Source organism: Asterias rubens, chromosome 20 (assembly GCF_902459465.1).
Source record: "Asterias rubens chromosome 20, eAstRub1.3, whole genome shotgun sequence".
Classification (NCBI taxonomy): Eukaryota; Metazoa; Echinodermata; class Asteroidea; order Forcipulatida; family Asteriidae; genus Asterias; species Asterias rubens.
In genome coordinates, this window is record NC_047081.1 from 10,002,071 (window position 1) to 10,017,133 (window position 15,063).

The 15,063-nt window shown below is 39.3% G+C and overlaps 1 protein-coding gene across 1 annotated transcript; it reads left to right on the top strand.

Annotated features, from left to right (window-relative positions):
* Positions 1-593: 593 nt before the first annotated feature.
* LOC117303780 (beta,beta-carotene 9',10'-oxygenase-like) lies at positions 594-12,294 on the top strand. Its single transcript, XM_033788135.1, has 10 exons — positions 594-746; positions 5,563-5,696; positions 6,051-6,317; positions 6,626-6,767; positions 7,121-7,294; positions 7,753-8,033; positions 8,672-8,792; positions 9,499-9,587; positions 10,118-10,229; positions 10,824-12,294. Exons 1-10 carry the CDS (start codon positions 611-613, stop codon positions 10,970-10,972), a joined length of 1,605 nt encoding a protein of 534 aa, XP_033644026.1. The 5' UTR covers positions 594-610; the 3' UTR covers positions 10,973-12,294.
* The last annotated feature ends 2,769 nt before the right edge of the window (positions 12,295-15,063 follow it).

The following is a 15,063-nucleotide window of genomic DNA, read 5'->3' on the forward strand; positions in this document are numbered from 1 at the left end:
TCTCAATTGAATAATAATTATGTTCTCGATCCGATGCCCAAAAGAAGGCGTATAGGCTAACAACGGATTTTTCCACAAGCAGCAGAAAGGAGGCCATTTTGCAATAAAATGGCCATAGAAAAACACCATAAAAGACATAATTTTAAAATTTTAATTTCAGTTGTTATTGCCCCGCTATCCCAAATAACCCGCGTTTTCCTCACTCCGCATAATTATGGGCATTGTGTGGATGGATTGGCTTAATTCCAGAAGTGCTTAGTGAGAGTGTCTTTGAATCTAATGAGTCTAATGATGTCACAACACAAATCACTATGGTGATACTGACAACTCATCTTACGATGAGTCTTAGTGCTTTGTGAAATCGAGCGCAGACATATCACAGTGAAACAAAAACAACAATAATATGCAAATGTACAAGGCCGACACCAGCCAATCACTTCCTTTGCTTTGAAAGTCACCTCATTATAACTACACATCAGAATACAGTCCCGGCGGAGACTGTGCCGTGTGTGATTTACATCTCAAGTCTTAGACCACGGCTACACAGGTTTGGAGACGACACTCTTTTTTCTCAGTCCTCGTCGATACAATTCCACTCCTTGTTGACGACATGATGGAGACAACTACACTACGCAAGGAGGAGGAGGAGAGCTCCCTGCAAGAAGACGAAAACGGAGCCGGGTTCCAGGGTCTTTATCGCTCCGTGCAGAATGAACAGGTCGAGCCAATCGAGGCTAAAGTAACAGGTAGGCTATATACAAAATCTAATTATTCGCTTGATTTAAGAATGTTTCCAATGTCTGTTTTCATACTGTTATGCGATCTCTGGCCATTAAAGGCAGTGGACACTATTGGTAATTACTCAAAATAATTATAAGCATAAAACCTTTCTTGATTACGAGTAATGGGGAGAGGTTGATAGTATAAAAGATTGTGTGAAACAGCTCCCTCTGAAGTGACATAGTTTTCGAGAAAGAAGTAATTTTCCACAAATTTGATTTCGATACCTCAAGTTTAGAATTTGAGTTCTCGAAATCAAGCATCTGAAAGCACACAACTTCGTGTGACCATGGTGCGACAAGGGTGTTTTTTCTTTCATTAATAACTTGCAACTTCGATGACCGATTGAGCTCAAATTTTCACAGGTTTGTTATTTTATGCATATATTGAGATACACCAACTGTGAAGACTAGGTTTTGACAATTACCAATAGTGTCCACTGTCTTTAAGAACTTGTTTTCAACGTCTGTTTTCATAGTTACGTGATCTCTGGCTATATAAGTAGCATTTGAGTTTTTGCGTACGGCAGCCCACTCCACAGGAGGACAATCTGGTTTGTGGCTTTATCGTTTGAAATACCAACAACTCACTTGTTAGTTTCTTTTCACGTTTCTTAAAAATTGAAACCCAAGATATGTAACTGGGGGGGGGGGGGGGGGTATGTATCGAAGTTTCTTTCGATCCCATTTTGAGGCGCTTTCTCTAGCTACCGGCGGGGTATTCCTTCCTCCCCTACTAACCCCGCCCCCTGCTTACCAACGCATTCCAAATTGTCGTCAGAGCAATGATAGTTACTAACAGAAACACACAGTTTAGAAAAGTGTCAATTTTGTTTTTACACTCGGCTGTTGCTGAAGAACCAACTCTAAAGATACTATAGGTGTATGCCTGTTAAATATTGCATAACTCGCTACAGCCATAACGCACGTCCACCAAATTAAAGGCAGTGGACACTATTGGTAATTGTCAAAGACTAGCCGTCACAGTTGGTGTATCTCAACATATGCATAAAATAACTAACATGTGAAAATTTGAGCTCACTCGGTCATCGAAGTTGCGAGATATTAATAAAAGAAAAAACACCCTTGTCACACGAAGTTGCGTGCGTTTAGATGGTTGATTTCGAGACCTCAAGTTCTAAATCTGAGGTCTCGAAATCAAACTCGTGGGAAAATACTTCTGTCTCAAAAACTATGGCACTTCAGAGGGGCCGTTTCTCACAATGTTTTATACTATCAACAGCTCAAAATTACTCGTTATCAAGGTTTTACGCTGATAATTATTTTGAGTAATTACCGATAGTGTCCACTGCCTTTAACATCAACTTGAACGACCAAAAGTCAGATCCACCTTGAACAGATATCGTTGCCATGAATTATTTTGCCTAGCAACCGCATTTTCTAGAGCATCAAGACACGTCGCAATGGATGTGATGTCTTAATGTATCTATTTCAGTCGACAACAACATCTGCGGACATCGTTGCACGGCACTCCTCACTCCGGAGCGAATAATTCTATCCAAGCAGGAAGGATACTCTCTCGATAGGAGTTTACGCAATCTGAGAAATGTTACTGACCGTAACGCTTCTCAGATTCAACTTGTTAAAACATAACAACTGATATCATTCGTTACATAACCACATGAATTCGAAGTGAAAATGTTTCTTACAGTGCTTTAAACTATTGAAGGCAGCTGTGATGGGCTTCTTACTAAATGATATTGCCAATAATTTCAAAACGTAGACCCTACACCTTCCCCTTAAACAAAACAAGTTTCTGTGAGGATGTGTGGTTCTGATACAGCCGATGATATTATTTGTTGAGCAGGAGGTGTGATATTGGTTCTAGCTAATCCAAGCTTTCAGGCTATTAAAAACAATTAACCATTAACCATTATCCTGTATAAATTAATATCTCTAGAAAAAAATGTTGGCGTGATGACTTCTTTTGTTTAATTTACCTCAAACTACCGGGCATTTTTTCTCGACAATTGTGTTTTCTTCAATAGATCTTGAAAGAGCCTCAAGCGCCTGACAGGTATCTCTCAAAATTATGCAGTGCAAATAACTATTAAGGCAAAATATGCAGATGATCATCATGTTCTATGTACTGTTAAACATGCCGTGATACCTGTGTTTTGTTTTGTTCGGGCTGTGCAATCATTACTTATAGTGTCCAGTGCCTTTAACCGACTGATCGGGCAAACGCGGCTTAATTAAGCAATGAGTGTAATTAAGCCGCGTTTGCCAGATCAGTCAGTTAAAGGCACTGGACACTGTAAGTAACTTCTCAAAATAATTGTTAGAATACAAATTTACTTGGTTTTACGAGCTATGGAGAGCTGATGATAGTATATTTGTCAGAAACTGTTTCCTCTGAAGTAAATCGTTTTTGAGAAAGAGGTGATTTCTCACTCAATTAATATTAAAAGACTTCAGCTGAGGTAATCTAGTATGCCTCTGAAAGCACACAAAGTAATGCAAATTGGGTGTTTTTCTTTTTTAATATTCTCTTGCAACTTCGATGAAAAATTGAGCCGACTAATTTTCACAGGTTTGTGATTTTAATTTGTAAGCAGGTTGGGAGACACCAAGATTACTGATGACAGTAACTCTGGTGTCCAGTGCCTTTAAGTCGTGCAGCCAAGTTGCGTCGGCCGACCCTTCGGTTAAAATGCACGGCTTCCCCCTGCCTGGGGGAAATGTTTGATAATAAATAAAATAAGAGGCTTTTCAGAGAATGGATTTCGTTAATGAAGCGAGGCCGTCTGTATTATTTTCTATTCGATTGACGAGTGTCGTTAAACCGCAAAGTAAACACATATCATGAATCAGATGTGAAAACTATGGAGATGTGGCGAACAAAGCTTTCAGATCTTTAGATAGTAGGATGCCCGATAGCATGTGGTTTATCAAGAAGCCGCAGGGAAATATTATTACGGGTACAGTAGAGTTCGTCAGTGGTTGGGGGTAACGAACTTTAACGAGATGTTTTTTTTTTACGTTCTATTGTATCTGCCCTTCTTACAATGAACAGCACGGATTCTTTGAAAATTGAAATGTACCATTCAGTTATACCAAAGATTGTATATGTCAGCCTATTAGCAGAAGTGCTTGATATCTTCCAGTTTCTATGGTTACAATAATTATTGCTTGAATTTTGACTTCAGTGATCATCGTTCCTTGCTTGCTGCTGCCACAGATGGATGTCAGCCTCTTCGCAGAAGTGCTTGATGTCTTCCAGTTTCTATGGTCACAATAATTGCTTGAATTTTGACTTCAGCGATCATCGTTCCTTGCTTGCTGCTGACACAGATGGATGTCAGCCTCTTCGCAGAAGTGCTTGATGTCTTCCAGTTTCTATGGTTACAATAATTGCTTGAATTTTGACTTTAGCGATCATCGTTATACCTGCATCTTTAAGTGTATCCCGCGGCACTTAGTGTCCTGCCTTCGAGGCCACTATCAATAACTAATAACCGCCGGTAGGCCTGAGGGTGTGATGTCGGAAAAAAACAGGTGGAGGCTACAATGGTTTGGGTACTTATACGACACAAAACACAGTGTCCACAGATTTACATTAAACTCACACGGTTTGAAGATAATGATGTTAGAAAGAATTCCCTTAACATATTACTTGCTGAGGTGTAGTATTTTTTAAGAAATGGGTAAAACAGTGTCAAGAGAATATTATTTCGTACCAGGAGACGAACATTATTTAAGCACTGACAACATTGCTCTGTGATTTTCACTTTTTTTTCTCAAAAAAATTGACGACTAATGAAGCTGAAACTTCTACATGTAAATTATTTACATACAGTTCCTTCACTCACAGTGAGTAGGGATTCATGTTATGGCTGAAAAAAAAATGATATACAAAAGGTATGAAAACCTTTTTAAATCAAAAACGTGGCGAATTTTCTTCTTTTGCTAACAGTTGCTGGCAGTAAGCACTTTATGTAATCCACCATTACGAACCTGTAGAAGTTTGAGATCGATCGGCCATTTGGGTCACGAGAAAATAGTGAAAAGCTGTTTAAACATTTTGAACGACATCGAATTAGCACATTTTTAATAAAAACGCTCTTTGAGCGATAAACTCCAAAGATAAAGGTTTCCTTATCTCTCATCAAGTAATATTATCAATATAAACCACAAGGGAAACTGACTGGGTAAATTTTGAAATGATTTTTGGGGTTGAACAAAGAATTGACTAGAGTGGGATTCGAACCAACGATCTCCGGAAACGTGCCGGCGCTCTACCAACTGAGCTATCTACAATCCCGGCCAAAATGCTTGGGCCACCCTTTCCTGAAACAACAGTTCCCTGTGCACTTCCCATTCACATTCACATTAAAAACATTTGCCCGCCCCCGGCCCCCCGCTCAATGTTGACTGAATTCGGAAGACAGTCGGCAAATGGAACCAACATTGAAAGGGGGCAGGGGGGCCCAACGATATTTGGCCGGGATTGTAGCCCTATATTGGCGGTGTCCCCAAGTAATATTATGACATTTCAGACAGGAATATTTCAAGGGACGTTTTCTACTATAATATCATCATCATTGGACAGTCAGTGTAAGTTTTATGTAAATAACTTGTGATCTTGTATGAGGTTTTGAACACCCAGCAGGGTGGATATGTGCGCATTACAAGTCTTATTATTATTATTATTATTATTATTATTATTATTATTATTATTATTATTATTACGAATTCTGCAAATGTTCCTTTAGTGTTTTCTTCTTCTGTTTCAATAATGTTTTTTTTTTTAATAAACAAGGAACGATACCAGATTGGGTAGAGGGAAGTCTACTACGCAATGGTCCCGGGAAATTTGAAGTTGGCGAAGATGAATACCAGCATTGGTTCGATGGACTAGCCATGATGCTTCGGTTCAACATTCATAAAGGAAAAGTAAGCAACAATAGACCCATGGTGCAGCCATCTTGAATTTCTCCTATTTATATCAATGTAGCCAAGTCGAGGCTGGGAAAAAAGTAGTCTGGTTCCTATTTGCAAATTGATTATTATGATCCATTATTGTTATTTGGTACGAGGAACTAACCAAAATGGAGGCAGCATGATGGAGGGAACACTCTAATACCGTGCATTGACCAGCGCCCTATTTCACAAAACTGCTTAATATTAAGCACAAAAACACGAAAACTCCCTTTGCCACACCGGGCAACTCAGAAGAAGAAAATAGTTTAATACTGCATTATAATACAATTTCTTTTTAAACTTTAATCGTTATACTCTACTATTCAGGTGACATTCCAGAGCCGATTTCTTCGCAGTGACTCATACATCAAGGCCATGGAGCAGAACCGGATCGTCATGTCCGAGTTCGGCACCGTGGCACACCCGGACCCATGCCAGAGCTATCTCGGTCGGTTCCTCTCCGTCTTCGTACCCAGGACCTTCACCGATAACTGCAACATCAGCTGGATGCAATACGGGGATGAGTTCTATACCGTGACGGATGGGACTCTCATGAGGAAGGTGGACCACAAGACGCTCGAGACAATGGATAAGGTACAATGAAATAGAACAACCTGTTTGTTTCCAAGTATTTTATAAACTATCATACTTTGGTAAATTTGAACAAAATACATATTAAAACAGTCTTTCATTGTATTGTTAAAGTGACTTTTAACATCAGGTCTTTACCTTTGTTTTCATGTATCAGTGTGACTTCAATTGGTTTTACACTGAAAGAAACTGACCGCGTTAACTCTAAACCAAAACCGTTACTGCTCCAACATTTCTGAGGTTGTTGAAACAGTGTTGAATAAGTGTTATCACCATTGCGGGCGTAAAAGCAATATCCCTTTATTGTTCAGGTTGACATTGCGGACCGGATCGTAATACATTCCTCCACATCGCATCCACACACTGCTCCAGACGGGACGGTGTACAGTCTAGGCTCGCGGTTCTCTCTTCAGTGTACTTACAACATCGTGAAGATACCTCCCCATGATCCAGGTATGTCAGATCAATTTAAAGACAACATTTTTTCAGTCTAAGTTATGTTAACAACCATCCATCTAAACAGACAAGCTTTTATAAGCCTGAAATATAACCCCCCAAATAAAGCCATAAATAAAATATGCACAGTTCATACTTGCAAATGTGATACGAATTTTGACGTCACAAATTAATTCGCAACTAATTTTGCGTCAGTTGGCCTGTGCTCAACTCCTGCGAAACATTTGCTGTGAAAACAGTGCTGTGACGTCAACGTTGTATTGTGTTGGCAGGAAGTATCCGGGAATATTAACTTGATTTATTTCGCTGTTTTAGTTAAACGTTCACGATTCTTGTTTTTCTATACTCAGAGATACAGTGTGATCCTTTGTGTAATGCATCCATCCTGTGTGCGATCCCTACGTCTGGAATCTACCCTTCGTTCTACCACAGCTTCGCCATCACCGAAAACTACGTCATCTTTGTCGAGCAGTCGGCGGTTATCAACCTACTTAAAGTTCTCTATGCCCAGATATTCTCCAAAAGTATGTTTAAGAATTGCTTGCGTGTCTGGGTGATTTCTGGAGTCTCTGTCCCCCTCCCCTCTCTCCCCTTATTTATGTATTTCCACTTTTGAACGACCATGCCTCGCGCGAGCGCAAGGTGTTTTTTTTTTTTGTCAAGACAACCCCTGCTGTGAATATTTAGCAGCGAAGTTAGCAGTGAAGTTAGCTACTCGTCGTGTGAACATGCCCCATGTTCGTTGTGTTGTCATTTTAGCCCTAATAACAACAATAATAAGACTTGTAATAGATGTTAAATAAGACTTGTGTTGTGCACGTGTCCACCCTGCTGGGTGTTGAAGGCGCAGAACTTCCTTCGAGAATGACTCTGCTAGGGTCGAAACGTCCGGCCATTAATTATCTTTGTGCATTTATACCACGTCCTTTAATTGTCAGTTATTTGCGTCAGCTTCTATTTTCTCGTTTTCATTTATTAATAGGTTACATGATGGGGTTGGAATTTCGAAAGGAACAACCCGCGAGATTCCACGTGGTGAGACGAGAAACGGGGGAGCGGCTACTGGACATCTACACATCGGACGCATTCTTGAGTTTTCACCACATCAATGCGTACGAAGAGGCGGGGCATCTTGTGATTGACATGTGCGTGTACGAGGACGGCACCATCGTCAGTTCCATCAATTTGAAAGACCTGAAAAAGGGCGTGGTGCCAGAGCGATTTGGGGAGGCAAGACGGTTTCTGTTCCCAGTGGACGAGGAGGTATTCGTATACGTTCTCTTTAATTGACACTGCTCTAGAATCGCAAAAGTCGTGGGTTCGAATCTCACCCGAGTAATTTGACTGTGATTTTTGTATGAGCTCGGGAAAGAACCGAGTATACAAAGGTCGTGGGTTCGAATCCCACCGGAGTAATTTGACAGACTCTGGACATGTCTTACAACATAAATTTAAACCAACTATCTGATGTCCATTTCGTTGAACTTTGTTCATTACGGTGTGAAAGTAATTTTCCACTCATTAATGATTGAGCAGGTATACGCTCCTAATGATGTGGCATAACCACAAACAAAAGGGGGATTTAAAGGAGGTTCACGATTTTAGGTGTTTGTAAACACACTAGTGTGCGTAATTTAAAAAGGGAACTTTGGCCCCCAAAAAACAAAACATGTTTAGCGTCCTGTTTTATTAAAAAAAAAAAAAAATTAATGGCCGGCCGAACCATTTTTAAAGACAATCGTCTGAAATCGTAAAAATGTCTGTTTGCCTTTTTTTTTGTTTAAAAAGGAAAAATGAGGAGACATGGGGCATCCTCTTAAAAGTATGCGGTTTGGGACGCAACATGTTCTTTGTTGTTTTCCTGTTTTAAACGTAGTTGTACACATTGTGTTTGTGCGTAGCAAGTTAAGCATTACCGGGAAGGAATGAACTCGTCGGACTTTCTTCCGCACTTCACCGGCCGTACAGTGCTGAAAAACGACGGTACAATCCATTGCACTCCTGCGGTCATATCAGACAGAAGTAAGTAAATGCTATTTTGGCATGGTTTCAGTTATTTGCATTTTTGTACACTAGAAACAAAATACATTAATAGGAACTTTTTTACCGATCTATTTTTTAATACCTTTTTTTTTTAACCATTCGTAAGTTTCAATCCTATATTTAAAATTTAGAAACGTACAATAAAACATAGCACAGCATGGCCGGGTTTTTGATGTATCGAAGGGAATAGTTATGTTGTCATAATAGGATGAATCGTAATACTATATGAATACAAAGCCTGAGAGGCGTTACCGCGGTAACGCTCCGTATAATCAAATTTATGGGGATAAAAAGTGTTACCCTTTTCCATAACCGCAGTACTTCGAAGTAAAAATGTTTCTCAAATTGCATATTACTATCCGAAACTGATGTAAGTTCTTACCGCGTAAGTCTTTATTGCCATTAATTTTTTTTGAGCAATTACCACGGTATATACAGACCCTTTAAATATTTGAAAGAAACCTAAACATGAAATAGTCTAACAGACCTTTATCATGGTGCAGCCATCTTGAATTTCCCCCATTGTTATCAATGTTTCCAAAACCGAGGCTGGAAGAACAAAATAGTGTGGTTCCTATCTGCAAAATGATTATTAGCATCCATTACTGTTATTTGATACGGGGAACATGACCAAGATGGAGGCAGCATGATAAAGGATTATTCTATTGGTTATACTTTTGCAAAGATGCCGAGTTTCCACGCATCAACTATGATAAATACAACGGGAAGCCCTACCGTTACTTCTACTGCAACGGCGGGGAATTGAACCAAATGGTAAGTATATACAAAGAGATGCTGTCTGTTGCCGTTGATGAAAAAACTGCTGTTAATGGCAGTGGACACAATTGGTAATTACTCCAAATAATTGTTTGCATTAAAACTTACTTGGTAGAGAAATTGAGAGCTGTTGAAATTATAAAACATTGTGGGGAACGGCTCCCTCTAAAGTAACGTAGTTTTTGAGAAAGAGGTAATTTCTCACTAAACTTTTGGAATTGAATAAGAGACCTTAGCTGAGGTCTCAAATTCAAGCATCTCATGAAATCACACAACTTGTGCGACTTGGGTATTTTTCTTCATTATTCTCTCGCAAATTCAACAACCATCACAGGTTTGTTATTTTATGCATATGTTGAGATACACCAAGAAAGAAACTGGTCTTTGCTTTGATAAGAGCCAAAGGTGTCATTATAGTGCCTTTAACTCAAGCCATGGCATGTTTAAAAATTTCTCAGTCTTAAGCTACTCTTACTACTACTACTAAAAAATAATTAATATCTCCACAAATTTGTGTTTATCTTAAGATCCAAAAAGTCGACACAAAAACCGTTACATCTAAAGGATGGTTTGAGAAAGGATGTTTTCCCTCCGAGCCTATGTTTGTCAGCGCCCCTGATTCTACCGACGAAGATGATGGTAATTATCTTTACAATTCCATAGCTGCTTAAGAAAAAAAAGTATTGCTTAAATTGTTTTTATTCCGCTGAGGCAAAATTCCTATTGAAATGCACTGTATACAGTGGCTGTTTTGGCGTACAGAAAACAATTTGCGTCCAGAACACTACTACATTCTTGAACATGCACAAACTCAGGTGGAGAAAGAGCCTTTTACAGGGTGTCACCACATCTATGGATGCAGTCTTTTGAACTCCATTGTTTTTTTTTTTTTGAAATCACGACTTTAAAAACTTACATCTTTAATGCTGAATATAACTAGACTTTATGAATCGTTTGTGGAGATTGTTCCATGCATTTCTTGCTGTGAATTATACCTTCTTTACTTTTTAAAAGGTTGTTGCCTGGTTTGGTTTGTGTACAAAAATTCTTATCCTTTTAGCATTTGTTTTGCTTCTAATAACATTTTGTGTTGTTGCCTTGTTATGTACAGCGCCTTTTTAGAGCAATTTACTGGATGGCGCTTTATAAATGCTGTTTTATAAATATTACTTTGATTATTAGTATTACTATAAACATCTCAATCTTTCTTTGTTTCATCCAACACCCCTTCAGGAGTCGTCTTGTCTTCTGTTGTAAGTGTCCGGGAGGACAGACCCTCGTTCCTTCTCGTTCTTGACGCGAGAGATTTCACCGAGATAGCCAGGGCCGAAGTTGATGCCGAAGTTGCTTACGGGCTGCACGGGTTATTCGTTCGCGAATAATAAAGCAGAAGCTCTTCAAAGGATATCCTGAGGATTATCTGACGTCACACTTCGAGGCTCGTGAATGGCACCAGAGATCTGCCTTGAGCTTGTACGTAAATCCCCCTCCATAATCACCTTTGACCTTCCATTCATTTCACATGGAGACTCGCAGTCGAGTCATACGTACATATAAATGCACACTGCTACATGCGGACGACCGAACGTTCAGCTGCTGCCAAACGGACGAATCAAAGCCACAGGTATTCGTCACTGCACATTTTACCCAATGCAATCATTGTATCAAATGAAACCACTAGTTATGTTAGACCGTGATACGTGTTTTTTTAAAGACAGGGGACCAGACTACTCGAAGGATTGTTCTGCATCTGCTGAAACAAACACTTCTACAGTTGCTTGGTGTGAGTAGTGCAAGCAGAACTATAATGGGCAAGAAGTTATTCATTTCTTTGATGTTTTTTGTTTTTGTTTTGTAGTTTCTAGTTCCATTCGGTTTCTGTTCTAAGATAAAATGAGAACTTGTAGCAGTAATATAGGTCGAAACCTTTCGACACATTCATTAAGTAAACCATTGGTAGAATATACTAAGCTGTTGCAAACTCCTATTACCAACCGTTCGAACAGAAAGAGCTGAAATAGATCGGGTGGAACCATGAGTTAACCCGACTTTTTAGTAGTACTGCGAGTTCATTTGAAAATTGCTTAGGTCTAATAGATAACGAGTGAAAAATTTATAGAAGCGCAAAAACTGAATTTGATAACCTTTTTATAAAACAGAGTACCAGAGTTTACAAAACCCTAAAAGTCCGCTTATTATACAAATTATAGCTGAATATACTAAAGTAGATAGCATTATTACATATAATACTAATTTACTGTCAAGATTGCAGCGTTGGCTATAAGCATTTCCTTTGATTTCCACGGAATGTCTAAAGTAAAACTGTACAATAGACAGATAAGCAACATTTGTAAGAATCCCTGGGTTAAGACCCGGTCACACAGGCATCGGTAACGAGAATGAAAACGAGAACGTTAAAAATGCACACCCGCCATTGGTTGAATAAGCAGGGGCGTATTCTGCGTGGAGCAACTCAACCAATAGAATGCGATCTCTTTGCGTTGTTATCGTTATCGCTGCAGTGTGACTCGGCCTTCAGACTCTCGTTTATTTATTAGTTACTTTTGTAAGCTGTTAATTTCCTTGTCATTCACGATATTGTACCATGACGTCATCGAAACTTCAAAAACGACGCATAACCTTGACCGAGTGCCCATCAGCCACGACGAGGTCACCGGTAGGGGTAAAGGTCATGCCTAGAGGTGCGTACAAGCCACGAGCTACACAGCCGATGTGCTCACCTGATGCATCGTAATGATGTATCTCACGGGTAACATAGTTATCGTAATAAACAGACACGTAGATGTCTCCAGCATCGTCGCAGCACACCCCATAAGGTTTGACAGGTTTGCCGTCAATGGAGGCGCTGATATTAAACACCTCGTTTCCCATGAAATCCAGACAAACAAGTTTCATCTTCTCGTATTTTCTGAACATCAGACGCTCCTTGCTGCTTATACATGTAGATAGATAGCTGTTGCTACTAATATCGTCGTGATGTATTGTGGACATAATGGATCCATCCATATTATGGAGGGATATTGCTCGTCTCTCACAGTCAGCCACTGCAATTCGATCTTTGTGGTCCACAGCAATACCACGAAGTAGACTCTCTGACTTCAGTGCACACTGAATGATAACTCCCCCACTTCAATGACATTTTATCGTTCTGATGTGTTAGTGGAAATTGATGTTTAGTCTGATATATTGACCCCAAAGATTGAAAACCTCTAAAACTAACAAAGACAATGAACATATTGTAAACAAACAAAGAGCTCAGGGAAAACGATGGAAGTGGTAAACAAAAATTATATTTTGTAATAAACCGCATTTGACATTACGTTTTTAATTGTTTTGTGCACGCGGTATACATGGAACACCGTACCTTCCGACTTCAGTTTTCGTACCCCACCTACGTCATAACACCATGAACTGTGTGCATTGAACATGACCTTCCACAATCGTGTCTGCCGTATCAACATTGTATGCAAATAACTGACATAGTGTAAACCATTTGACTTTTATGATACTACAAGCACAATCCAGTTTGCTGCTTTTCACGGTACATCATGTTCTCGGGGAACCTATTCTCAAAATGGCGTTCATGCATGCCATTGAGATATGAATAGTTTTTCGTTGAGTACATTTGGGTACTGATTTCTGTTTGGCAAGTTATACCATGGAGGTAGAATTACATGGCTATCTGTGGAAGGAAGGTTTTGAAAACAGACGATACGTTTTGCTATATGGTTTCCACATGCTTCAAAAAAGGACCAGTTACCCATAAAAACAACTGCGAGTAAGAATGTCTAACAAGAATAATTATTACAGGCAATTATGACTCCCCATATGCTGATATGGCGAGCGTGTAAGACAGTGGCTGCGTGTGACGTCATCAGTGGAAGGGGTCAAAGGGCGGAAGTTCCTTCCGCCGCAAAGAGACGCCTTTTGAAAATGAACTCGCTAAAAAGAATATTGGTGCAGGATTTCTTTTGAATTTTAATAAAAGACAGGAGAGCGGGTGGGGTACTGTGTGTTGTTTTTAGTTTGTGAGAAAAGGCTGCTCCGAGGGGAGTGGGGGGGGGGGTGTTTCGTGACACTGGTGGAAGGTAATACGGACTGATAGTGTTAAACCAATGATGTTTTTTGCTGTTTATTTGTTTGTTCGTCCGTTATCCCTTTTTATAGGGGGAGGGGGTAGTTCTGACCTATTGGGTTTAGAGGTCACGTTTATAGTAAACCAATTAATCCTTTTGAGGAAGTTTTGGGATAAAGAGAAGTGTACGTTGGTGATGCGTGTCTTTGGTTTCCCTACAAATGGTTTTATTATTGTTGATGCTTCATTGAATCGAACCTTCTTGGTATTTTACCACCAACATGGCGACATCCCGTCTTCTATTTATAACCTTTGTCATAATATAACGACAGCAAAAAAAGTAACGCGGCTGTTGTAAAAGCACATATAATTTTAAACTTGTTACCCCTATTCAAAAAATGAAAATACACCGAAACGGACAATTTTATTACGGTGATTTTGACACCTTGTTTGTTACAATCGGTCGAGTATTGTTGTCGCGGTATGTGCCCAGTTCCATTGTTGCAGTAACTCATACTGACATGATTACTCTCTCCTCTGATTCAGCGTGAATCTAATAGCAGAAATTTTGAAAAGCTGTTCTTGTCAATAGCAGTTACTGCAACAATAGAAATGGGCATTTTTCACCTGTAAGCACTTACCGCGACAACAATACTCGACCGATTATAACAACCGAGGTGTCAAAATCACCGTAATTAAATTTTCCGTATCCTGGTATTATCAATTTTAGAATACGAGTAACAAGTGTAAAATTATAGGTGCTTTTACAACAGCTGGGTTACTTTTTTTGCTGTCTTTAGTAAAGATATACGCAACGAACTCGTACATATTAATTTTGATTTTAACACATACATGGTTCAGTGCACTATGTGTAGGGGGGGGGGACATGTCGATTACATTGGCCCTGGTATGAACACCAAGAAAAACCTTTAAGAATTGAAGAATAAACTTCTTGCCGCGGAGAGTTAATTTGATGGTTTATTCTTAAAAACTTAAGTTCAACTTGAATAAAGCTTTAGGGAATCAAATTACAGTTGAATCTTATAAAGTTCTTCAGTTTACTAGAACTACATATTAAAATGATTTAACGGTAGAATAGCAGGAAAATACATTGTCTACCAACTACCAAACACAGGCAGTGGACACTATTGGTAATTACTCAAAATAATTATTATCATAAAAGCTTTCTTGATTACGAGTAATGGGGAGAGGTATTGTATAAAACATTGTGAGAAACGGCTCCCTCTAAAGTGACGTAGTTTTATAGAAAAAAATAATATTCCACGAACTTGATTTCGAGACCTCAGATTTAGAGTTTGAGGTCTCGAAATCAAGCATCTGAAAGCACACAACTTCGTGTGACAAGGGTGTTTTTTT

Bases quoted from the DNA above. Each gene is read 5' to 3' on its own strand.
- LOC117303780 (XM_033788135.1), top strand. From the start codon at position 611: ATGATGGAGACAACTACACTACGCAAGGAGGAGGAGGAGAGCTCCCTG. The intron at 6,318-6,625 runs GTACAATGAAAT...TTTATTGTTCAG, and splicing joins CGCTCGAGACAATGGATAAG to GTTGACATTGCGGACCGGAT. The intron at 8,034-8,671 runs GTATTCGTATAC...GTTTGTGCGTAG, and splicing joins TGTTCCCAGTGGACGAGGAG to CAAGTTAAGCATTACCGGGA.